The sequence below is a fragment of the Lissotriton helveticus genome, chromosome 4_2, assembly GCF_964261635.1.
Source record: "Lissotriton helveticus chromosome 4_2, aLisHel1.1, whole genome shotgun sequence".
Lineage (NCBI taxonomy): Eukaryota > Metazoa > Chordata > Amphibia > Caudata > Salamandridae > Lissotriton > Lissotriton helveticus.
The window spans coordinates 134173296-134200259 of NC_136064.1; the positions used below are offsets into that span (position 1 = coordinate 134173296).

At 43.9% G+C, this 26964-nt stretch overlaps 1 protein-coding gene across 2 annotated transcripts in view; it reads right to left on the bottom strand.

Annotated features, from left to right (window-relative positions):
* Positions 1-26964, bottom strand: part of LOC144752125 (histo-blood group ABO system transferase-like) — a 179470-nt gene that overhangs the window by 14233 nt on the left and 138273 nt on the right. For both annotated transcript variants that reach the window (XM_078640070.1, XM_078640068.1), the window contains one exon: positions 15745-15879. In XM_078640070.1, coding sequence (XP_078496196.1) covers positions 15745-15879 — 135 coding nt within the window. The remainder of the gene's footprint in view (positions 1-15744; positions 15880-26964) is intronic.

The following is a 26964-nucleotide window of genomic DNA, read 5'->3' on the forward strand; positions in this document are numbered from 1 at the left end:
ACAATCACTAGTCCAATGGGTATTCTGTTTACAGATTTTACACCATGGTTTCTTCTGGCCTTTCTTCTTGGATGACTGGGATTCCCCCCCAGATAGAGATTTTTGGGGACCTTGAGAAGACTTCTGGTCTTTACCCTTTTCCCCAACCTTATTAGAATGTTGCTTTTTCTGGTTACCACCTTGGTTCTGAACCTTCTGCTTCACCCTGGTTCTGACCCTTTTGTCTGCCTTCTTTCCCAAAGCTTGGGGAGAGGTCAGATCAGAGTCTACCAGGTGCTGATGCAACAGCTGATTTTGACAATTATTAAGGACCTGCTCCCTCATAATTAAGTTGTGCAATCCTGTATAATCACACACCTTACTGCCAAATAACCTACCCTCCAGAGCCTTCGTAGCACAATCAACAAAGTCAATCCAGCCCTGAGTATGAGCCTTTTGGGTATCTATGAACTTTATCCTGTATTGTTTATTGGTTAGGCCAAACCCTTCACTCTTCAGGACTGTATAATCCTCAGCATCCTCTTCTCTAACAGTGAGGAGCTTGTCTCTACCTTTGTCTGCAAAGGAGAGCCACAAGTTAGCTGTCCACTGCTCCTGGGGGACCTGTTATGTAGCGTTTTAGAACCCGTATTGAAGTTTCCCGATTCATTCACTTATATAGGTACAATTCACATTGCCCTAATATAGGCATAGAAATCATACCCATATTTAGACGTAACCCATGCAGTCCAAATACAGGCATGGCTACTTCCACCAGTTCTGAAAAGCCACAACGATTTCTTGGAAAATCAGTTTAAGCTGCTAGGGAACCTCCCCTTGCTTGAATATTGATTTGCCCAAGAACTCATGGAGTTTTCAAAGAAATGCCATTCCCTTGCGATTCTTTGATGACGTTATTATGACCGACTTTACGTCAAACTAGGTACCTTCCAGGTATAAATATGCCTTCACTTGCACTAGCAAGACATGTCTAGGGACTCCCTTTCTAAGGCTACCTGCTGTCTTTTAATTCTCAGCTGGGCTTCCTCAAACTTGAGCTACCTTTCTCTCTTCTCCTGGGGGGATTCCTTCCTATGAGAAGAGACAGAGGTCCCTATAGATACACCAGAATGGTCAGACTCCACAGATGGAGATCTGGGCCTTCTAGGTGTACCTCCTACTCTTCCTGGGGGAACAAAGAGATGACCTTCATGGCCTTAATCCTCATTTCCAAGAGGAGCTGCATGGTCCAGGTCAAGGTCATGGTCACCTTCCTGGTCAGCATCAGAGTCTGAGTCCTGGTGGTTTTCACCACTTGGCTCTGTCTCCTCTGCTGCCCCATCCCCACTGCCTAACCCTTCAGGCCCTGAAGCCTTCTTGAGATCATCTAACAGTAGTACCTCTATGAGGCGTTGGGTGTTGGCACTTTTGCCTGTCTTCAATTTCCTCATAGTACACAAGGCACTTAATTCTAAGAATGGGAATGTGTCATACTTGTATGCCTGTAACATACTGACATCTGGCAGGGACACACTGGTTCCTGGCCTTGAAGACATTACTAGTGAAGTGTGGTGTATGCACCTACCTACTCTAGTGTGGCCTACTAAACTCTCTTGAGTTGTAGAAAGAGTGTGCTAAGCCCTTGACACACAACTCTAAGTTCAGTAGAACTTACTGTATTTTAAGCTTGTATTATATGTACCTCTGGTACCTTTAGTGGTTTTCAATTAGTCAAATACTTGAGATTATCTGGTAAAACAATGGCAAGCTGGAATCCCACCTGCTGCACATCAATGTGAGAAGTTGGCCTGGCATATACTGTCCACTATTCTAGTGGGCACATTGCACCAGCCCAAACGACCCTTATTGATGGTAGGTTAAAGACAACCTTTATTGAAAGCTATCCTAGTGGTAGCTGTGGAGAGCAGCCTTCAGGCTAAGTCTTGGAGGAATGTAAAGCAGCTTGTTTTTCCAGTCTATAATCTCGTGAATGACCAAATGAAAGAAGAACCACACCAGGTATATATATAAAATATATGTATTTATTCTAAACACATTCCCCTAGTCTCTTTATGAGGCTAGAGGCAAAAGCACATACGGAAACTTAATAACACACTGTAAATTAACACAATGTACGTGGAGCCCTAGGGGTGTACCGAACCATACATTAAGAAAGTGGTTTAAGAACCACAACTTGACTAGACACAAGGCCTAGAGCCTGTAGAATCGCTGGGGCCACAAGGAACCACCCAAGGTAATGACACAGGGGACTGACGGAGGATGCGTGCAGTGTCAGAACATAGCAGCGAATCACCTTTAGCTTCTATGGGGAAAGTCGCGGTTGGAGATTTAAAGATAAAGGACACATAGGAGAGGACTTTGAGCAAACAGCTTTGGACTTAAGGGGTTCTAGGGCCAACACCCATGGGAGCACAGGAGTACTCGAGTTACCTCACCCAGGGAAGCCGGGTGCATAGGTGTCTTTTGGTGTCGGGAATCGTCATCGTTTTCAATGGTGAACTGCTGCAAAGTGCTGCTGCCATCCTAGTGGAAAGTGTCCGGTGTGATCCAATTCTGGATCGAAGATGAGCAGAACCTGAAAGCAGAGGGGACAGAGTCTGGGTCACTAGCCAGTGACCAAGGGCACAATAGTTGAATGCCCACCGATGTCGGGTGATTTCAGGTAAAAGAGGTGAAGCTTGACTCTTCAGCCACGAGGACCAGGAGGCGTCAACAATTATCAGGATCTGGAATCGAGCTTTCCCACAAAGGATGTTGAGTACTGCGGTGTCGGTGCCCAGATTGGACCCAACAAGGCCTTGGCAACAGCAACCCATGCAGGAATCAAAGAAATGCTTTGGTGTGGACCAGCAAGGTCCAAGGGACTTACCACACAGTGGGGAGTCAGGGCCCATCTGGAGCAACCAGAGAAGCCCAAGGAAAATCAGAGTTGCCTTCATAGGGACCCACCAGTCGATGGACCAGGGATCGCAAAGGAGCCTCAAGCTGAAATGCAAGAAGCGGGCTCACTGAACACTTATAGAGTGTAGGCCCACAATCTTTCAATGTAAATGGTGCTCGGGGCTTGGGCTACAAGTAACCCAAAGCACAACTTCAAGAGAGGTTGAGAAGTCAATGCACTTGCAAATGTGCACAAGGTCCAGGAGTTCTGGTTCAATATCACTCACGAGAGCTGCGGGTCTCAGCTTTGCTGAGGACTTGGGTTGGCCTCTGAGATATCTGGAAATTCTTTTCCTGTGTTACAAATACTTCGGAGTCCAGCGGGAGCTTCAGAAATGCAGACTGGCAAGACAATTCATTGGTGTCTGCCAAGCAGGGGAGTCACTCCTTGACCCCAAGGGAGATTCTTCCAATCTCTAGTATTTAGTAGAGCGTCGAAGTTTCAGGTTTCAGTTTTAGATTTTCATCCAGGTGTAAACAAAAAGTCCTGTTGACCTCCTCTGTCCCGGCCCGGAGTGGTGCCTGGGAACCTACGAACAGTGTATTTGCATACGCAGGATTCACGGAGGCGTGACTGTAGGAGCGCAGAGCTCTGAGCACAGAGTGGAGCACAGAGCTGAGAGCGGCTGTCAGCAGGCAGCAGGCCGCAGGCAGGCACGCTGTGGAAGCCACCATCGAGCAGCAGAGCCGCCGAGCTGCCCTCGAGCCGCCACCTGTGACTGCAAACGCCGCGGCCACTGCAACTGTCGAGACGGGGGGCAGGTGACGGGGGCTGATGGGGACTGAATCCCCCCTCACCAGCGGCGGAGGCACTTGGCACCTGATCCTCAGTGCAGAGCGGTGTTTGGCGGCGGTACGCTTTGAGGTGCTTAACGCTGTAGGAACTGCATACTGACAAAGTTGAACGTGGCACTTACCGGCTTTTTTTGTTGTTGTTGTTGGAAAAGCCGCCCCAGCACTAGTTAAGTTGGTTAAGCTCACAGCCCACAGCGGAGAATCAGCAAGTGCTCAGCTCGAGCCCACCGGAGAGAGGAGGTGAGCGAGTTGGCAGGGGGTGATTTGCAGCTCAGAGGGCGACACTGTGGGGGGAGGGGGTAGCCCACAAGGGAGCCAATAAGCGGGTAACTAAATCAGGAGAGCCGTCAAAGCAGTGAAGGGCGAGCCCCAGGAGCATTGTGTGGAGGCCCAGAGCACCTGCCCCCCAAAAGACTTATTAAACAAAAAAATAAATCAAAAGAGGATCACCACAGGGCGCTACGAAGACCCCCAGCTTTAACCAGGAAACACACGGCTTAGGGGGGCCATCGGAACTCCGTTGAATTTAGAGACAACCGGGAATCCTCAGATAATAACTTAGCGTCAGTCAAGAGTCAATCCTTAGTAAGTAGACCATGAGATCAGGGAAGCCTCGAGGCGGCGAAGAAAAACCCCAGGGGAAGACAAAAAAAGGAAGAGGGGGTCCACCGAGCACAAACAAAGAGGCAGATGCAGGAACGGCCACGGGCAGGGGAATAAGCTTCCAAAGGTCAATATTTTTGAAAGAGTCAGACAATGGGCCTGTCCCACACACATATCCCTCAGCGTCCTTTGACTCTATAAATCAAGGGTCGTGGAACCCAGTCCCTGTTGCAAAGGATTCCCACAGGGACATCACAGAAAGCAGACCAGCAAAAACGAACAAGAGAGAAACAGACGATGACGCAATAGCCTCCCCGGCCCACAATGCACCAGGCCCAGGCTTTAGAGCCAGCAAACAAGCGCTAATTTCTGACTTTCTTAAAGTATGCCACAGACTTTCCACAGGGAGCAACAAGAAGCACACAGGAAACAATGATATCTCCAATGCTAATGTTGAAAAACACAAGGTCGTTATGGATGTCATGAACAACAGCGACAAATCAACATCCTCATTGCAAAAATTAAGGAGTAAAAGCGAGCCCAGTAATGCCCTCAAAACGAAAACAACAGGGAACACAGTGGGTGTGACCTCCAGCCGTCCTGGGCTAGACGACCAGAGCAGGTTACAACCAGCCAAAGGATCAGACTCACCCTCAGCACAACTACCTCCCCAGGCTCAACAAGCAACTCATCCTCACATGGCTCGTGCCCTTGTTCACTGGGATCCGGACACAAGCAATGATCTTGTTTTCTTGCAGCAAAGCCCTTGGTCAGCCCAGAAAACGACAACTAAAGAAGCAGAAGGAGGCATTCTGCATAACCAAAATCTCATCAAAGAACCGAGCCCACTTTCAATGGTTTACTTTCCAAGTTTAATGAGAGGCCAATCTTCACCGGAACAAGACAATATGGCGGAAATCCATAGTATTTTCTTCTTAGGGTCAGAAACCGAAGACAGCAAAACTCCCAAGTCACAAATAGCAAATGAAATAGTAGACCTCAAACAAAGTAGGTGCCAGTCTCTAGAAACAAATGAGTCAAGTTCAGGAAAGGAAGAGGGCACTCAAAACACAACACCTCAGAGGAGCGAGCAACTACAAGACCACTACACTTACACAGAACATCCTGAGCATCTTGAATACTCACCCCTACTAACCCAAATACAGGGGGAAACACTGGAAAGTACCCCAATGGCCACTATATGGCCGCAACTATTAAACACCATGGAAACCATAGGCAGAGCAATGCCCTACCATGCAGACAAACTAGACACGCAAGTCGATCTGCTTAACATCTTGGCTATCCACGTCCAGGGGATAGAAGCAAATGTACAGGACATCAACACCATGATAAAGAAGGTGCAAATCAACAAGGACACCACTTTTCACACTTGGCATTGCCCCCAAATAATTGACAAACTGGCAGCTGTACCTACGCTGATGACACAGATATTGGGGATTGTTAAGGAACCACCAAAAGAGACCAGAAATACCACCAGCCAGGAAAGAGTTGAATATGACGGCCAGGTGGGAAGTGCCAGGGCAAGCGGAGCCCGGAGCAATGAAGAGAGCCTAGAAATACTAGAGAAATCAAACTCTCCCACTCCAGACGACATCAAGACATCAGCAATCTTAGATGAACGAGCTCAGTCAGACGCGGGAGAGGATGCACCACAAAACCAGGATCCACTAACAAAAGGCCAAATAAGCCCTACACAAACGAAGTTGGCAACCTCTCTCACAAAGAGAGAAAGGAAGCGCTTGAGAAAAGCATGAAAAACTAAATCAAACATCCGAGGGCCACCGGTAACTCATCCTCAAAAATCAAATTTTTATCCTGATGATATCAACAACAAAGTGCGGATTGAGGGAGACCCCTCTCAAAATAAAACAAAGCCGGTGCTTTGGTCAAATCCAACTGACAACTCCTTGACAAAGGAGACCACTACTCCAGACGGCCTAACTGAACGAACTAGCCCAACTTAGCAAGTAACGAAAGTGTTCAGTATATTCAACTTCCCGGCAGGGAAAGTAGAATTCAAACCATCGAGCCCAGGAACATCAAAAAACACAGACACTGAGCACGGCAATAAAGCAAACATTAACTTCTCTATCCTTCAAGCGACCCCCAATAGTAGCCAAGTTGACTCAGATACATTTATGAAGCCCAACGGAAGAAAGAAACGGGCCCCGCCGTCTGGAGCAATACAAGCTCCATCAGTTGTGAACTCCACCGGTTTTGAGAGGAATGGTTCCCAACATCAATTCAACTCTGCCTCACTTGACCCGAAGGCCGACCGGGCAGGCACAGCCACTCCAAGTAATGGAGAGAATAAAAGACACATAGACCCAATACGATTCATCCCAAGTAAAAAAGTTGAATTAATTCCGAGATACAGCTCGAGAGGGCCACATGACATCTTGAATAGAGGGTCCATTTTAAAACTCTTAGAAGAATTACCAGTCCTGCGCCATATAAAATCAGGCGATTTGGAATCAATTGAATTCAAACCAAATCCTTACCAAATAGGCTTAGACTCCACTATTACAACATGGACCGAACACAGCTTCATAGAACAAATTCTGCAGCATAGGGAATATTTCCCCCTACGGGGCATAGAGTTAATGAAGGTGAAGCTTGCACGATATCCCAGTCCGCTGCAGAAACAAAGTCCGAAACAGAGTCTTCTAAAAGGTGCGAAAGGCCCAGACCAAAGAAGCAACATGGCAGAAGAAGGCCACCTATCCAGGCAAATTACTATCACAATTGCTCACCACGAAGAAGCCACACTTGAGAGGCACCGACAAGGTCCCCTGGTTCTAAACCAGAGGAGTGTAGAATGAATTAACCGAAGACAAACTGCAGGAAAAGAGCAGGTCTGCAAGATCTGTTCCTGGAACGTTAATGGATTAAGCACAAAGCTGGAGCAAGATGATTTCATAGAGTCCATTACCCAATATAACATACTTCTGCTTCAGGAAACTTGGCAGACAAAAAACTCCACCACTTGTGGGATACAAAGAACATTTCATACCAGCACAAAAGGAGGCACGGCTCGGTAGGGCAAAGGGAGGTCTATCAATCTTTATATCCACTGATTTCCTTTGGAGAGATACCTGTATTGATTTAGACTCAACATGGATGCAATGCATTAAAATTGAAATCTCTCCTAACATGGGACTAATGATTCTAAACTTATACATGCACCCGGGGGAAAACACGAAGGGAAAAGGATTAAGCAACTAATAGCTGCAATCACCACGCTGAAAACCACCTACCCAAGCGATAATATGATAATAACAGGTGACTTCAATATGAACCTAATCCAAAGACAGGAGGGAAACTTAGCGAACTTTATTTAGCCACAACAGGGCAATCAAAGTAGACAAGATGCAATTGGGAAGAAATGTACAGCGGAATTGGAAGCCCTCTTTCTGCACACGCTAAATGGAAGGAGCCCCTTGGACAGACCAGCAGCGCTAACGAGTGTTACTAGGAACACCGGCTCAACAATAGATTACACATTAGCAGACCCCGATCTATTTCCTTATATTAAAGATTTCCATATGCTGGAACGGGTTGAAAGCGACAACTATCCCCAGATATTCACATTATCAATCAAACTAAAAGAGGCTGAGCAGGCGCATCCTCTAACTTTGAATACTCAACTTTTTAACTTATAAAGATTAAACTGGAACAAAGACAACATTTCTAATTTAATGGAGACATGTCGCTTATTGCTCCCCCCATCAGAAGAACCTAAAGATATAGTAAAGGCTTGGGAGTCCTTCATAGTTAACATCAACAAAAAATACCAAATCAAGTCCAGAGGACACAAAACAACAAGAAACGGAGGAGGGAAGTGGTACACGCAAAAAATGCATTCAATAAAAGAGCAACTGAACTTAAACCTAAAGTCAGTACGAAAAAAGGACCCCCAATTATCACAACAAACTCTCAAATCGATAGAAATTTTTAAAAAGGAGCTAAAACGCGAAAACAAGGCAGCCAAGCAAAAGTATAAGGAAAACCTGGAGTCCACCATACTCCATGCCAGCAAGCTGCAGAATTCCAAACAGTTCTGGGCAAAAATAAACCTCATGCTTAATGGCAAACAGTGGCAGTTCAACTCGGACATGACAGACCAAATATGGGGCGCACATATTGACTCAACATACAATTTCACACTGGACAAGCGCATAGATAACACACCTACGATCCCAATAGAGCTCAATTTAACTCCCAGTTTGAGAATAACAACAGAAGCTTGAATACCCAGCAAGCAAAAAGACTCATCCCGCACCCACAGTTGGGTACTGGTGGAAGCTCCAGCCTCGAACCCAAAATAGCCATTTCAAATCAAAGAAAGCTTCAAGCCTTCCTTCTGGAGCACATGGGAGAAACAGAGCAGATTACTCCAAAGCAGGTTCTGAGGACTATAAACCACCTGAGAGCAGATGGGGTCCCCGGACCAAATGGCCTACCCAACGCTCTATTTAGGCAGGATCCCACGTTTTGGTACAACCTCTTATCCCCCTTGTTTTGTAACAGCTTGCGGACCGGGAACATTCCTGACTCCTGGAGGGGCAGTATTCTACAACCGATTCATAAATCAGGGACTCGCTCAGACCCTAATAACTACAGGTTAATAGACCTAATAGACGTTGAGGCCAAGATCTATGCATCCAACTTATTGACAGATCTGGAGACTTGGGTCAGCAGTAAAAATTTGATCCCACTGACACAAACAGGTTTCCGGGCCGGCATGGGCACTCTAACAAACTTATTAGCACTAACCCTCCTAGGTAAGAAAGCAATTGACAACTCTACCATTCTATACACATGCTTTCTAGATCTGAAAGCTGCTTTTGATAAAGTGCCAAGATCTAAAGTATGGGTTAAAATGAAAGCTTGGGCCGCCCCTCCCAACTTATTGGGAGCAATTATCAATTTATATTCGCATACTTGGGGGTCCAAATAAAAAAAGGGGACGGTCGGTGCCTAACAAAGAAATTTCCAACATTTAATGGGCTAAAGCAAGGATGCGTGCTGGCCCCCAGTCTATTCAACATCTACACCACCGACCTAGAACACGACCTATGCACAATCCAGGGCGCCCCACCGAAATTGGGACAAACACCCATAGCGAGTCTGCAATATACGGATGATATCTCTAATGCACAATTAACAATAAACCTAAAAAAATCCAACGTCCTATGCTTCTCCAGCTCTCGTAAAAAACGACCAAAATTTGTTTGGAGGATAAATTCCTGTATTTTAACCCAGGTGGATGAATACAAATATTTGAGCATCCTACTAGATTACCAACTGAAGTACAAACATCATGTAGACCTTTGGAATTCAAAATCAAAACAACTTCAATTTCCCTTCAAAACTATTCAAAAACATTTAAGTGGAAGTTCAACCGGTCACCTGCTAAAGGTTGTAGCAGCAAAATGTCTGCCTTCAATCACATATGGATCGGAATTGATGGCTACCAAGGACTCTACATTGCTAAACCTTGCGCAATCAAGATCGTTTAAAAATCTCTTCTCAATTCCGCGACATATTTCCCAAGCACAGATACGCCTGGAATACGGATTAATAAATCAGATCCCGGCCAGACAAGGGGTCCTGGCCAAATACTATTGGCGCATGAGGGACGCTGAAGATAACACGCTTGCCCATCTCTGCTGGGAAGAAGTCGAAAAACAGGCTAGGTAGACCAATTCCATATGCAAGTCTCTTAGGCAAGCGCTTCTATCGCTAAATCTGGAAGAAGCTTGGCATTCACCAATGTCATATACTGCTTTTAAACGAATTACCAACAAAGTCGTTAAACAAGCATCGTTGCAAATAGACAAAGGTTTAGTGGCTGGCAAAAGTCATGCCTGGATCTTGATGCCAACATACAATCAACTGAAATAACAATCTTATTTTCAAGAATCACTACAAGAGGAAACGAAGTCTACTGAAGGTGGGGTGGTTCCCGAGCAAAGACCTTACCCCTAAATGGTTACAGACCTGGTCTACTTTGGATTGTCACCTCTGTGAAACGGGAGTAGAGTCGATATTGCATCTATTATGTATTTGCCCGGCCTTACAAAATCTAAGGAAGATTCTCCTGAAATCACTCCTAAGAGAAACACAAGTCAGGACCTGCAGGGCGGCTGGGATAAAATGCCTCAGCAGGTCATCGATATAACTTTCCTGCAAAACGATACATTTCCTGGCATTTGCTCCTCAAGAGCTTGAAAAAAGGGAGCAAAGAAAAGACGAACTGGGTCACATGGACTCCCTGCGGCTGGACCTAGACTTTCCTTCATTCTCTCAATAGTCACCCCGCTCCCACTTCCCTTCTCTGATATTTTAAAAGGATCACTGACAGAGTATCGACAGTCACAATATCGAGATGACAAAATATCGAGGTCAAAATATCGACTACAAAATATCGACTTCCTATCTTCAAACAGTTAAGTACAAAAATATTGACTACAAAATATTGAGTGTAAAAAATATAGACTGTCAAAATATTGAATTTTTAAAATATCTTAAAAGTAATTTAAAAGTAATATAATAATAAAAAATATATTTTTAACCTATTTAAAATACTTTAATGAATGTAACATTAAAAAATAATTAAAATAACTTTTAAATGTATTTTTTATTTTTAATACATATATATATATATATATATACATATTAATAACAAAACATATACAATATTTTTACCGTAGGATAGCAAGAGGTTTAAATGTACTGTAACGACTCCAGTGAGTGCAACAGAAGGGAAAGCGTTGGATAGCGTAGGGGTAAAAATGACTATTCCCACTCCAGCAAGTGCATCAGTAGGGTAAGCGTTGGATAGCGTAGGGGTAAACATTACTATTCCCACTCCAGAGAGTGCAACAGTAGGGAAAGCGTTGGATAGCGTAGAGGTAAAAATGACTATTCCCACTCCAGCGAGTGCAACAGTAGGGAAAGCATTGGATAGCGTAGGGGTAAAATGTACTATTCCAACTCCAGAGAGTGCAACAGTAGGGAAAGCGTTGGATAGCTTAGGGGTAAAAATTTCTATTCTCACTCCAGCAAGTGCATCAGTAGGGTAAGCTTTGGATAGCGTAGGGGTAAAAATTACTATTCCCACTCCAGCGAGTGCAACAGTAGGGAAAGCATAGGATAGCGTAGGGGTAAATTGTAATATCCTCACTGTAGTGAAAATAAATTAATATAAATCACATAATTATAAATTAATCAATTAATACATTTTAATTACCAATTAAGAATTAATTAATTACCAAATAAAAATTAATAACCAATTTATTAAAAAAATACCAATTAATTAATTATCATGTTTAATTAATTATATTAAATTACTTCCCACCCTATTCCCCTATAAACCAACAACCCGCTACTAAAAATAAAATAGTATTATTCACATATTTATCAATTAATCAATTAATAAAAATTAAGTATCAATTAAAAATTAATTATTTACCAATTAAAAATTATTTGACAATTTATTCTAAATAAATACCAATCAATTAATTAATTAATATATTTAATTAATTAAAATTAAATTACTTCCCACCCTATTCCCCTATAAACCCACAACCCGCTACAGAAAAAAAATCACATAATTGTCAATTAAATAATTAATTAAAATTAATTATCAATTAATTAATTATCAATTAAAAATTAATTACCAATTAATTCAAAATAATTACCAATTCATTAATTAACATATTTAATTAATTAAAATTAAATTACTTCTCACCCTATTCCCCTATAAACCCACAACCCGCTACAGAAAATAAATCACTACAATTAAATTATTTATCAATTAATCAATTCAAATTAATGACCAATTATATTTTAATTAATTACCAATTAATAATTAATTAACAATTAATTCTAAATGAATAACAATAAATACATTAACATATTTAATTAATTATAATTAAATTACTTCCCACCCTATTCCCCTATAAACCCACAACCCGCTACAGAATTATATTACACAAAAAATAAAAATTAATATTAACTTACCTAAAATTTGATATTTTTGTTGCCTATATTATGTCTAGTCGATATTATGTCCATTCTATATTTTTGATTCGATATTATGTCCATTCTATTCGATATTAAATTTTCTAGTCGATATTTTGGTAGTCTATATTATGTCTAGTCGATATTATGTCTATTCTATATTTTTTACTCGATATTATGTCTAGTCGATAAAAAAAACTCGATATTTTGACTGTTTACCATTTTAAAATACACTGCAAGCATTTTATTTGAGACAAGACTGGACAGTCACATCTAATCAAATATAAGCCCTTATGTACGCAGTACCCCCTGTCATAACAGTCTTTTGTTGGCCCCCATACTTTTATGAGACAGCCACTGCCTTACAATACTGTTACCCCTGTTTCTTTTTTTCTTTATACATTTTAAAACGAATCAAAAGTTTTTAGTTATCATGTATATTTGTGCAAAGTTGCTAAGGACACGGGGGCATGTGTCATTTTATGTTGTTTTTATCACATGGTGGTAAGATCCACCCTTTTACGGTTTTAACAAATCAAATAAAGTATTACTTACAGTTTTGCCAGGGGTTCCTTACTTATACCTAAGAAAGGGGTTGGACATACTCTGGTGACCCACCTATGGAAGGGTCTGGAAAGAGGGGTGGCTACACCCATTTCCTTTGTCCAGTTTCATGCCAGAGCAGGGGCTGGTAGCCCCTGCAACCGGTTTGAACTGGGCTATGCCCAGGGACACCAAATGTGCCCCCAGTGCTGACTTCAAAGCACTCTCAGAGTGCACCCACCCAGCGCCAATACACTAAAGGCTGTCTGGGACAGGAAACCTATTGTCCAGGCCTCCCCTGCCGGAGTTTCGTCTACCAGCAGGAGGTCAGACTCGTGTCTGTGGCTGTAGCATCCATTTTGTGATGCCAGAGCTCTTTTAAACAATTACCGGTTAGACCAGTGTGTACATGTCTCTCCCTCTAGAAGGACTGGGAGGGGGGGGGTAGGGTTCCAAATTGTTTGACACAAAACCCGACATGTTTTCATGCAGCCATTCCAAAGTTAGCATTTACTGCGAGGTTATAATGCACTTAAGAGTATATGGTCTGGCTGCATCACAGAACAGCCTCAGAGAATAGGCTCCAAACGCTGCAGAGGGGCCCAGCTCATGCATGGTCACCCTCTCACACAAAACCAAGCACCCTGCCTTCAGGATTGATAAGGGCTGCCATAGGGGTGACTGATAGGTTTCTATATACAGTGATGTAAGGTAGATATAGGTAACCTATATCTTAGTAAGGGGTGCATGCACCACCTTACCCAGGCTGCAGTAGCAGTCCTCTGGTGTCATTTCGGAAGGCTTCCCAGGGGTGGCATAATACATGCTTCAGCCCCTGGTAGGCCTCTGGGGTACCTATGCCCTTAGTATCTAGCGTACCATATACTAGGACTCACAAGGGTACCCCAGTAACCAAACCGGAGTGTACCTAAAGTAAATGCAATCAATTTAGAGAGGAAACAGCTAGGCTGGGGTCCTGGATAGCAGGGCCCCAGCCAGACTAAAGTCGAAAAACAGTGAAACAGCAGCAAAAAGTGTGGGTAACCATAGTAAGCAGATCCTACTCTCCTAGACCAATGATACCCAATGATACTCAATCAACACAATAATAGATCATAGAGAGGATAGTGGCACCTTGTGGACAGCTGGGAAGAATAGGATGTGTATACAGTGATGTCATCATGAAGAGGTAGATTTTAGTAAGCTGAGGCAGGGCAGCTTTAAATGGGAAGAGCTGGTCAAAATGGGAGGATAGAGAGATGAATACATCTACCAGTGCCGTGATGGCGCTGCCATCCTTTAGTATTCATTTGAGATTCAAGTTTTCAGGAAAGGGGGATGAGAAGGAGAAAGCTGAGGACTATGCAAAGCATAGGGACTTTTATGTATGGCAAATAGGGGGAATGTGCTACACAACAAGCTGGTGGTGGGAGGAGACAGCTGCTACCTACATGAAGGAGCACCAAAGACGTGTTGAAAGAGAAGAGAGCACCATCACCGGCTGCGAAGAAGAGGGCGGCTTCTACATGAGTAGTAGATACTATGGGACCAAGAGGGAGTGTGATTAGATGCACTGTGGGCCAGATGATGGTAAAGTACATTTACCGCTTCTAAAATATCGAATTTTACCGATTCGGTATTTTAGAATCGGTAAATGCTATGTAGCAAAAAAATCTGTAAAAATTACTGAAGGCCCATAGGAATGAATGGCAATTACCGAATCGGTAAATACCGATTCGGTAAAATGGGGGAGACATTCAAGGGTGCCAGGGTGTCACTTTGACACCCTGTTGCACCCCTGAATCGTGCTTGTGTGCAGATGTGGCAGACATACATGCCCTAAGGGCATGTATGTCTGCCACATGGCACAGTTAAAAATGCACTGATTTCCATTTTCAAAGGTATTCCTTATTTACCACCAACTTATGGTTGGTGGTAAATAACGAATCCTAAAATGGGAAAAGCACCCATTTGAGTGCTCCCTACATTGCAAATTCGGTAATTTACCGATTCGGTATTTTAGGGAATCTGTAATTCACCGATTCCTTAAAATACCTAATCGGTAAATTACCGAATTTGCAATTTACTCCACCTACATCCCAAATGCCCAATAACGGTCGGTAAAGGCCAAAATTCGGTAATTTCGGCCATTACCGACCGATATTGGGCCTCCTTCATCTACTTTAGCAAGTATTGCTGTGGCTGAAAATACCATTGCTGCTGGATGTGGAGATATGGAGAAGTGTGGCTCACCGGTTAGAGGAGGCAGACCCTGAAGCAGAGGTCAGACCCGGGACCAGGGTTCAATTCCCAACGCGGCAGAGTCTTGAGCCCAAATGTCCACGGACTCGATAATTCTTGCTTCGGTGCCTACTCGAATCACGGGTTCACACTCTGCAACTCTGGGCAATAGCTTGCTTAATCTCCACTACGGCCCCCCGCGGCGGGATGCCTGGCTTTCACCTTGGGGATGCCCAGTAGGGGTTATCTCACAGGAAAAAGCCAGGACAGGTTCCCAAAGCAGTCGCCTTGAGACCTTGCGGTGATAAGGCGCTATATAGGAACCTTTGACATTTGACATTGACATGTGACCTGACCTATTTTACATGAGCTATTTGGGTAGAACTTTTTGTACCACTAGGAATGTAGAGCTCCGTGGGTGCAAGTGTGGGTACAAACAAGGCACACATGGAAGGCTCCAATCACTGTGCTGTAGTTCAGTTTGTGTCATGTGCATTTGTTCATTCCTGCATGAGAGGGATGGGGGAGAAGGGAAGGACATTGCACAAGCAACACTCTCACCGCATTTCGTACCTGCCGAGTGCAAAGACGGTGAGGCCTATAGTGCAGTTTTTCCTCTCAAAAACCTTGTTCAGAATGTCTCTGTTGAACATTCCAGTCCAGACCACAGGAGCCAGCCAGGGAGTGACTGTCATCACCTCTGAGCTTCTGAAACACACAAAAGGGGCAGCTTTTAGCAAGGTCTGCAGATCAAACGCTGTCCTTGTCAGGTACAGAACCTCCTGATAGAACAAATATAAATCTGTTATTGATCTAACTCCCAAGTCTGGATGTCCGCACACATTTCAAGCCCTCGCTTGCCTCTCTATGGTGGGGGCGCGATTTACAATCCGTCCCTCACACGTCATCAATGCGCAGTTTGCATTTTTCTATTTGACATTATATCTACTGTGTGCCTTAATAAGATTAACGTGTGTGCACATATGAACGCATTAATGGAATGTAACCACTGAGAAACGGAAGTGTTATAAACGTGTACACTAATATTCAGTTTATCACGAAGACATGTATCCTGTATTCACGTTTCCATTTACACTTTGTCACAGAAGCATTTATTCTGAGTCATATTTGAGAATGTAATAATGTATGCTTTTACTCACTCTTATGTTTGTTCTTCACTTGCATGTGCACAAGTATAGTCTATCAACCGGGAAACATCCCTTACAACGCGGTGTTTACACCGCACAACCTTTACGTCGCAAGAATCACAACGCAAGTCATTACTACGACTTGCGCTGGAGGGCGCTCTTGCTTACGGAATAGTTTGATTTTCTATTCCAACACCTTCCCTACTGTTACGTGGGCTGGAGTTGGAATAGAAAATTAAATTATTCCACAGTCCAGCGCCCCCCAAAGCAAGTCGTTGTAACGACTTGCGTTGTAATAGCTGCGTTGTAAAGTACAGCGATCAAAATGATCGCGTTGTACTGAAGTACATCCCTATTAACTCCTTGCGTGCTGCCGTCGGCTGTTGGCCGTCGCAAGTACTACCTTCGTCGTGCTGCGCACATCCAGCAGCCGACGCGGCTCCACCCGCGCAAGGAAACGCCCGCACCGCGGTTAACGGGTTAATGTTGCAAATGTACAACATGAGGATGGAGAAAACTGGTCGATTGTGGCTTAAGCTTCCGTTTGATTGGTGTTCACACTGTTAGAGGTTACAGCAGATTCACTTAGACTTTGAGGGGTACAGACCTCTATGTTTCCTTTATTCTCGCAAGTGTGAATCTTCATGTTAAATACTTCTTCCAATTCTGAAATACTACTACTGGAGTCTTCACTATGCTGACACCTTCTTGCATTTCTGAAGTTCCTTGAGACCCTGTTCTATGAACCATCCCTATTCCAACGTAAAGATCTGATTAGATTACTGTAGAACGTGTTCATGTTTAGGAAAGAGAATTCAAGGGACGTTACCTCACCTCTCAGAAAGAGGCTCTCACGCACATACTCTGTGTTGCCAGACAAAGGTCCTTTGAGTACGCTTTGTCATGTACAAATTGGAACAAAAAATAAAGAGGAATGGCGTGGGTCCCACCTTTATGCTAATTTCCCATTGAGGGGATTTGTTTAAAGTGATGTCTCTCTCAGCAGGTATCAATAAGGCTGGCTACAAGCATGATGGCCCATAATATAGGCACAATCAAATGTGAGTTTTCTGCACCTTGGCTGTCATGAGTCTTCTTGAAGCAGTCACCAGAGACCGTCTAAATGGCAGGCTCTGCATCAAAACATTGCTCACCTTGAAAAACAGAAAATGCTGCCCCACCGCCCGCATCCTACCATCTACCACGTGGCCCTGCTCAGGAGGAACTACGAGGCAGTACTTTGCTGAGAAGGCCCTAATGGAGTTTGTAAAGGAATCCCTGTGTTCATCCTTTTTTACTTCAGTGTCTAGGCTTCCACCCTCCAGGCACAGAAATGCAGGCAATACACTTCCCCTGTCCGGAATATCCATCCTCACCCTCCATCTTGTGCGGTGCAATGCCTGGCATATCTAAAAAGGATCCCGTTGGCCCCAGTGGTCAGACTCACTCAGCACAGAGTCCTTCTTCCACACGCGCTCTACAAGCGTACGGCACAGACATACATATCTGCCGTGTACACCGAACGTCAGCGCAAGAGTCTGGGTTTTGCATTACATCTGAACTTTACACAAGACGGTCAGTAGACCGCACCCTCATCGACACATTGTAAAAGATCTGGACACATTACTGATCCACAAAATGCAGCACCTTACCAACACCACTTTATGTGATGCACATTGGGCCTGGACAGTAGGCCAATGCCCACAATAAGAGCAAACTTGGTGCGCCCCTCCAGGTCACAGAACAGGTTCTAGGCCTCACACTGACAGGGACCGATCTAGGCCTCTGTGCACATGCTAGATTCCTGTGATACCAGACCCAAAATAAAGGTCAGGATACCAGTTTAACGTACATGCAGACACTCAGAGAAGAGGTACATGCTTGTTTACCACAAAGAGGTAATTCCTCCTTCTAACACTTGGTCTTTACCATTCACTGGGCAATTTATTTATTTATTTATTCATAAAGTTTTATATAGCGCAAACTTGACCCAAGAGGGTATCAGAGCGCTTTACATTTAGGATCGTTGCGTTACAAGTTACATCAGATACAAAAGCATAGTAAGGAGACAGTACACATAAATAATATTACAGTAATTCGAAGGAGGGAGGGGAGGATGGAGTAATATCGGGGAGACGAGGAGGAGCAATGCCCAATGTCCGGATGAGTAGGTGACTATCAAGGGGGAAAACCCTGGCCAGACTCCTCATTAGCTGTCAAGCAGCTCCACCGGTCATCAGCCATGTTGCTCAGGTCCCAGCGTTCAGGAAAAGCCAATTTTTAGTTTATTTGATATGCAAAGACCTGGAGGTATCAGAGCACATAACCAGGGGAACGTTGCATTATAAGGTACATCAAAAGGATTATGAAGCGCTGGCTAGACACGTAGACAATGTGCCACGGACTGGGCATCACGAACCTTAATCCTCACGTGGCAAGCCCTTCATCAGACACAGCAAGCCTGTGCCGCATTACACCAAGGCATCTGATTGTTTCTCTTTGATTGGGTGTGCACAGCTGGACGTTCTTCCATTGCCTAATGGAGTGGTTCAGGTCCTTCTCTGAAGACTCCTGTCCTCTCCAGAGATAGTTCTAATATAGCCTTATAGCCCGCCGTAGCGGGCTATACTGACTATTAAAGGCCCTCTCCAGCATTAAAGGCCCGAGCCAAAGGCGAGGGCCTTTAACAAGGGAGAGGGACTTTAATAGCCAGTATAGCCCAGCAACGAAGGGCTATAAGGCTATTAGAACATTCTGCCACTGGAGGGCAGAATGTTCTAACAAATAAAACAAAGCCTTCAGGGAGCGTGAGGCGATTGGGATCCCCTCAGGCTCTCTGATGCCCTTGTTCACAGCCAGAGTTGTGAACAAAGAAGCATTGGAATGTCGGAGCTCCGGGCTTATACCAGCCATTATAAGCCCGGAGCACGCCATTGTTTTAAATGGAGCTTCCAACATTCCAATGTTCTAATCTCTTCTAAGATAGTGACATGTCCTTAAGTGTCTTATGTTCCTCCATTTGGACTACACCTTCTTGTACTACTTGGGTGACACACCTCTCTTTTCACCTTTATGTTTAGCACGACAAAGGCCTCAACCATGTGGCTCACCTGAGAATTGACAGCCTATGGGATTTCACAAGAAAATGTTTCTGTGACATGCTATGTCCTGGGAATTAGTTCTCCTAGTTTAGATGCTCATTATTCCTTTATAATCCAGGCTTTTACTTATCTAATAGAGTTAATGACTTTATCTGTGATGCAACTGTGTGTGGAGTCTGTCAATGCATCTGCATCCACTTACTTGGGTCATACGTGATGGATCTACACATGTGTTCAAAGTGTTTAGTGCCAGCCTGGGTGTTCAAACCACAAGAGAATGCCAATACTGATGATCCACTCCAATTCTACTTCATTAGTGCCTAGAACAAATCTCTAGCATCATTGCACCACCTTTTGCTTAATTTGAATTTATTCAAACAATTATAACACTTTGGGGTTCAAAAATTATTACTTTTTTTGAATGTACCAAAAAACTTTATCCAACACGACAACAATAAACATTAAAACATATATCCAACCATATTATTGTTAAATACAAACTCGCCACTCACCCTGCCTTTCTGCTCACATTACACATTCATCACACATTTATAGCCCATACTCCATTCCAAGCACACAAACACAATGTCTCACAACCTGGCTACAAAACCCATTTGTATCTAAGTATAATACCAGGGATAACCACTAAACATCACCTATTTACAAAGAATAGTTCTTTTTGTGCACAACAAATAAATAACACCTTTTAAATTAATCAATACAAATCATAACGCACAAAAGCAGCCATAGGCTATTGCCCTAAGATTGTTTGGTAAAAAATACACAAGGCCTGGGTGTGCAAGCACAGGCACTAATGAGAGCAGGTCTGCTCCAATGTTTGAGAGAGTGAGGAACAGCCTAGGAAACTTTTCCACCGCAAAATACAGGATTATTGACTGTTCGGTCATGTAATCATTGTTGAGTGGATGTAGATGTCGAACCATCAACAGTTACGAGAATAGATCATTTGGAGGACGAGAAGTACAGGTCTGGAAAAACCACAGGGCAGCAGCAGATTCAGGCAGCTGGGGCTTCTGCTGGTGCCTTCTGCTGCTACATTTTGCTTGAGGGTGAAGAGAGCACCAGTAGTTGGAGGCCCATCAAAGGGTCATCCAAGGATTTCTGGACACATGCAAACCCTGTCTTGGTTCTGGACTGCTGCAGAAGCGTGCGCATACCTTTTTATTTTTATGGAAGCTCTGCCTCAGCATTGTCGATACATCCAAGCACACATACAAAAAGCATAGACACATCTGTGGGGTCAAAAGTCCTGGCACATTATGCATGTTCCACCCTGTTTGCAATTCTACCACCAGTCCAGTGGAACTAGAATCTTTAATCCACCGGGGAGCAGATGCCACAGGTCACCTCAATGCCGAGCCACATGCTTTGGACATGGCTCTCCAACAGGCAGAGTCGTAGGGCCCGATTCGAAGAACTTACTTAAGACAAAATCCTGAACTTACTACCATTTTGGTATTCACAGAAGGCACTTACTCATTTCAGTATTCACAGAAGGCACTTACTCATTTCGGTATTCACAGAAGTTAGTAGTCCTAAATTTACTACTCATAAACTAAGAAAATTCCTAACTTTAAGACTTTCGGTATTCACAGAAGGCATTTAGGAGTCCTAAAGTTAGGAGTCCTAACTTTACTACTCCTAAACTGAGAAAAATCCTAACTTTAAGACTTTCGGTATTCACAGAAGGCATTTAGGAGTCCTACAGTTAGGACTCCTAACTTCTGTGAATACCAAAATGGTTATAAGTTTAGGATTTTGTCTTAAGTTAGTTCTGTGAATCGGGCCCAAAGTGTATCCACACCTCTAATAGGGAAGGCTTCTTTCTGCCACTGAAGCTATAATGGACCCAGCAGATGTGGGAGAAGATCATACTTTAGGAGAACAGACCTAGGCTGGCATGGAGCTTGCCTTCTCTGTACAATAGTTTAAAACCTGCATGATTGTCATAGCTTAGTCCCTCACCCAAGCAACTTCTCCGAATGCATTGCAATTACTACATACTCTGGGTTTCTGTTTTTTGGGGGGCTCTCGTAACCTTTTTTTGGAGGATTACAGAGTTTGCAGCCATAAAGTGGCTTTTCCCTCCCTTTGCCCTGCGTGTCACAGACGCTGCCCATCACATTTTTTTCCTACAAAAAGAAGTGTAACTTAGGGCCCGATGTAGGAAGCCTAATTCCGGTTGGTAATGGCCAAAATTACTGAATTAGGGCATGTATGTCTGCCACATGTGCACCCATGCACTATTCAGGGGTGCAACAGGGTGTTAATGTGACACCCTGCCACCCTTGAAAGGGTTTCCCCATTACCGAATCGGTATTTACCGATTCGGTAATTCACATTCATTCCTATGGGACTCCAGGCCCATAGGAATGAATGGGAATTACTGAATCGGTAAATACCGATTCAGTAAATACCAAATCATAATGATTCGGTAATACTTACCGAATTTTTTCCTACATAGCATTTACCGATTCTAAAATACCGAATCAGTAAAATTCGGTATTTTAGAATCGGTAAATTGGGATTACCTACATCTGGCACCTAGTATTTTGGCTGTTTAGTTGGGAGTCAGAAAACCTATAAAGATGCAAAGAAGAGACTTTTCTGCTTCACCGTGACAGCACTTCATCTATCTAGAGCAGGTCAGACTGACCTGCAAAAATATGTCGCCTTGTAAAAGAAGACCTAGATCATGGCCACCTTTTCAGCGCTGAAACGAAGGAATTGTAGACTGTCTCTTTTGAAAAAATCCAGGTGAGTCATATTATAGCCTTATAGCCCGCCGTAGAGGGCTATACCGGCTATTAATGGCCCTCTCTAGCGTTAAAGACCCGAGCCGAAGGCGAGTGCCTTTAACAAGTGAGAGGGACTTTAATAGCCGGTATAGCCGAGCTACGAAAGGCTATAAGGCTATTAGAACATTCTGCCACTAGAGGACAGAATGTTCTCACAAAAAAGAACAAAGCCTTATGGGCGCGTGAGGGGATTGGAATCCCCTCCGGCTCCCTGAAGCCTTTGTTTACAGCCAGAGCTGTGAACAAAGAAACATTGGAATGTTGGAACTCCAGGCTTATTCCAGGCATTATAAGCCCGGAGCACTCCTTTGTTTTCAATGGAGCTCCCAACATTCCAATGTTCTAATTGTTGTTAAGTATTGGCAGGGATTGGCATTCGATTTCATTCTGTGATATGCCGAGTATGATGCAAGCTGTTGCCATTGAAGAAGACGCTTTCATGGAGTGAACCCTTGGGTTAAGGCTTCAAGGCTCAGAGTAAAAAGTAGAGGAGGTAGTGTGAGCATTTGTTGCTGATAAAAGAAGTGATTGATTACAGAATCGGTCTGTGACACAAGAAATGTCACACAAGGCGAGGGGATGTTTTTGCCATTTACTTTTTTGTGGCTGGCCTTCCTACAAACCATGATAAACGTGTTGCACGTTGAAACGGATTGGCTGCAAGATTTTTCATAAGCTGTTGTATTGGGATCTAATGTGATGAAAGTGATAGTGACTCAGCGTGGTTCGGTTTTCTGAGGATAATGCCCAGCGACAGGACAAGCAACGTGAGGGGCTTGTTGTTGGAGGGAAAACAAAATCTTTAAAAGAGATCACCTCGCTAGTCTCACTCAACAACATGTGCATGAACGTCCTCCCATGATTCCAACATCTACCACTCAAAACAGTTTGGGGCCGATTCACAGCACTACTTAAAACAAAATCCTAAACTTACTATGTTTGGTATTCACAGAAGGCATTTAGTAATAGTAAAGTGAAGTTTTTGTCTTAAGTTTGACTTAAGACAAACTTAAGACAGATTATAAGAGAAACTTATGACAGAGTTAAGACAGACTTAAGACAAACTTAAGACAAAATCCTAACTTAAGTCTGTCTTAAGTCTGTCTTAAGTTTGTCTTAAGTCAAATTTAAGATAAGATCCTAACTTTACCGCTAGTAAATGCCTTCTGTGAATACCAAAAGTAGTATGTTTGGGATTTTGTCTTAAGTTAGTTCTGTGAATCGGACCCTTTAACAGCAGCCACAACATGTAGCACCCATGCATATACCTTTTAAAAAGAAGTATTGTTAGGGGTATGGCCTAGCATCAAGCATTCCTTAATAGTTAACTTCTCTGAGACCCCCGTTTCTCTCCAGTCAGTCATTGTCCCTGCATGGGGGTCTGCAGTGGATAGGATAGGATTATATCTATAATTACAATACCTTCATCGGCTTCATCCCAATCATTTTCAGGGAGAAAAATTGAAGTACTAGCGAGCCAGCTTAATTTCCTACAACAACCGGTTGGTATCTCACTTCACGCCGACGATATGGTCCTGTTCATAGGAGATCCAACACAACATTTAGCGCGGGTGTTAAGGGAATACATTAGATTCAGGTTATTTTCCGGCTTGCAAATTAATCGGAATAAATCAATAATGATACCCCTCACAGCCAATATGCCACCAATGGGCATAGAATACCCCTTAGTGTGGACCACGGACCCGGTGAAATATCTGGGCATCTGGGTACACCGAGACCCGGAAGTAGTAATAAGAGAAAAATATGGCAGAACCTGCGCCACCCTAGACCAACACATAGACAGATGGAGTCGTCTGCCACTTTCTTTTTCTAAAATGATTATACTCCCACGTTTTCTATATTTATTTAGTAACTAGCAGCCCGTCCCGACGTTGTCCGGGTATGAATTGCTGCCGGCAGTAGTATATTGTTTTGTAGGATTTCGTTTTGATAGCATTTCTTATCTGTGTCAGGCCTGTGAAACGCTCCGATTCACAGTGCACTGCTGATGCACTTAAGAGTGTGCGTTCAGTAGTGTGTGAACTCGAGTTTCCCTACTTTATTTTTCCTTGCAATATTATATAGCGCAAACTCGACAACATGGCATGAGCACAATTTACATTACAGAAGAACACATTCATTTGTGGTAGGCACAGGGAAGACAAAGCGATTTGCCTGGAATCCCAGGATGTTGAGCTGACGCCGAGATTCGGACGTAGCTACCCAGCTCTAAAGTTCGCAATTCTAGAACTTGTGGCGGGAGGTGTGTCTAAAAGTGTATGTCGGTGCTGGCCATCAATGAGAGAGACCTGTGCATTTTTCAAATTGGTGGTGAAAAAATATGAGAATGTTGCTGGAGATGTGGGCCGCCGTGCCACCAATGTACTTACCGGGGGAGGGTAAACACCCATTATTCCGCAACTTTCTTTCCGCATACCATCACTCCGCATACTTTCATTACGAAAGTACCATGACTCCGCAATGCCATTATAACGCATGGCATTACATTTTATATGCTTATACCATGCATACATTTACAACGAAATTCGTTGTAAATGCATGAATGGTAAAAGCATGTTTTTTTAAAATGTTTGGACGAGGTAAGTATGGGTATAGGGGTATATGTTTTGGGGTACTGAGGTATATGTTTTGGGGTGTTTGGGTATTTTAAGGGTTCAGATATAGTTGTGGGTTATGGGGTACAGGGGTAGTTGTAGGGTTTAGGGATAGGTATGGGTTTTGGGGTACAGGGGTATTTTTAGGGTTCAGGGCTAGGTTTGGGTTTTGGGGTATAGGGGTATTTTTAGGGTTCAGGGGTAGGTTTGGGTTTTGGGGTACAGGGGTATTTTAAGGGTTCAGGGCTAGGTTTGGGTTTTGGGGTACAGGGGTATTTTTAGGGTTCAGGGCTAGGTTTGGGTTTTGGGGCACAGGGGTTTTTTAGGGTTCAGGGGTAGGTTTGGGTTTTGGGGTACAGGGTTATTTTATTGTTCAGGGCTAGGTTTGGGTTTTGGGGTACATGGGTATTTTAAGGGTTCAGGGCTAGGTTGGGGTTTTGGCATACAGGGGTATTTTTAGGTTTCAGGGCTGGGTTTGGGTTTTGGGGTACAGGGGTATTTTAGCATTCAGGGGTAGGTCTGGGTTTTGGGCTACAGGGGTATTTTAAGGGTTCAGGGCTAGGTTTGGGTTTTGTGGTACAGGGGTATTTTAGGGTTATTGGGTAGGTTTGGGTTTTGGGGTACAGGGGTATTTTTATGGTTCAGGGGTAGGTTTGGGTTTTGAGGTACAGGGGTATTTATAGGGTTTAGGGCTAGGTTTGGGTTTTGGGGTACAGGGGTATTTTTAGGGTTTAGGGATAGGTTTGGCTATTGGGGTACAGGGTATATTTATAGGGTTAAGATGGGTTAGTGTTTAAGGGTGTTGGGGTATTTTAAGGAGTAAGGGTGGGTTATGATTATGGGGTGCAGGGGTATTTAAAGGGAGCAGGGTGGACACCCGGAGCTGGAATGTACAGAACCTGGGAAGAAAAAACAATGAAATATTGGGCACAACGCTCGCTTTTTTTTCCCCGTAATCCTGCGCCCCGCACACGCCCACGCCCCTAGCACACGATATGAGACATGGCATGAAGGGCGGAACGTACCACACGCCCCCAGCATTTGTCACGCCCCCAGTACACGCCCACAGCACAACGCAGACACGCCCACTAGGAACTACTTTGCTGGCACGGTTCTTTTACCTTTTAAATGTGTATGGTGGGCGTCTGCATAGCCTATGTCCTTCTGCTGCAACTGCCCTTTCCAACGCTGTATTGGGTGTTGTGATTGGTGCTGTGGTTCCTGAGATTACCCGCCTCAAAGGTTTGGGCTCTCTCTTTATTATATTAGTATGGATATTCCGATCAAGCTGACACATTTTTTCAAGGGGGTACGATCCTCACTCATCCGCTTAATTTGGGGGGAAAACAGGCCAGAGTGAGTTGGACCACACTGACACGTGACTACACCCAAGCGGGTTTCAAAGCTCCAGATCTCTTTATATATTACTTGTGTGCCCAAGCACAATATCCATACTATTGGTTCCAACCACATGGGTACACTCCGCATGTTGCGTAAGAAGATGAAGATGCCCACCCTATCCCCGTATCGTGTGTGCTCACGCACATGTGCAGAGGCACACCGAAAACAGAAATCAGCTCTATAGATACGACTATTGCAGCATGGCAAACAATAGGTAACATTGTTAACAAACACCCACTATATCCACCAGCAGTGCCTATCGCACATCACGCCACACGAAACACAGGAAGAGGGCTCACTCAGAACGTTGAGAAAAGTGGGCATGGTCCCCATGCAAGATATATTTCCAGATGGACACTTTCTCAAAGCGGATGACTTAGCTCACGTTTCCAACTCTTCACTATTGTTCAACTTTACTGTACAATAAAGCCCACTACGACACATGCCCGGCTGAACCCCCCACACTGTGTGCCTTACAGATGCTACTGGTTGTGTCTTCACGGCGTAAACTAGTCACAAAATTGTATAAAGAGATACAAGGTGACAGAGTGCCCGACCCAGATAAAAGTTTGGCCCGCTGGAATGATAGCTTAAACTCACCATTGTCGGAATCGGAATGGGAGCATATTTGCAGGCTAACTGGAGCCCTCACACACAACGGCAACCTGTGCATTATTCATTTTTAATATATCCATCACACTTATCACAC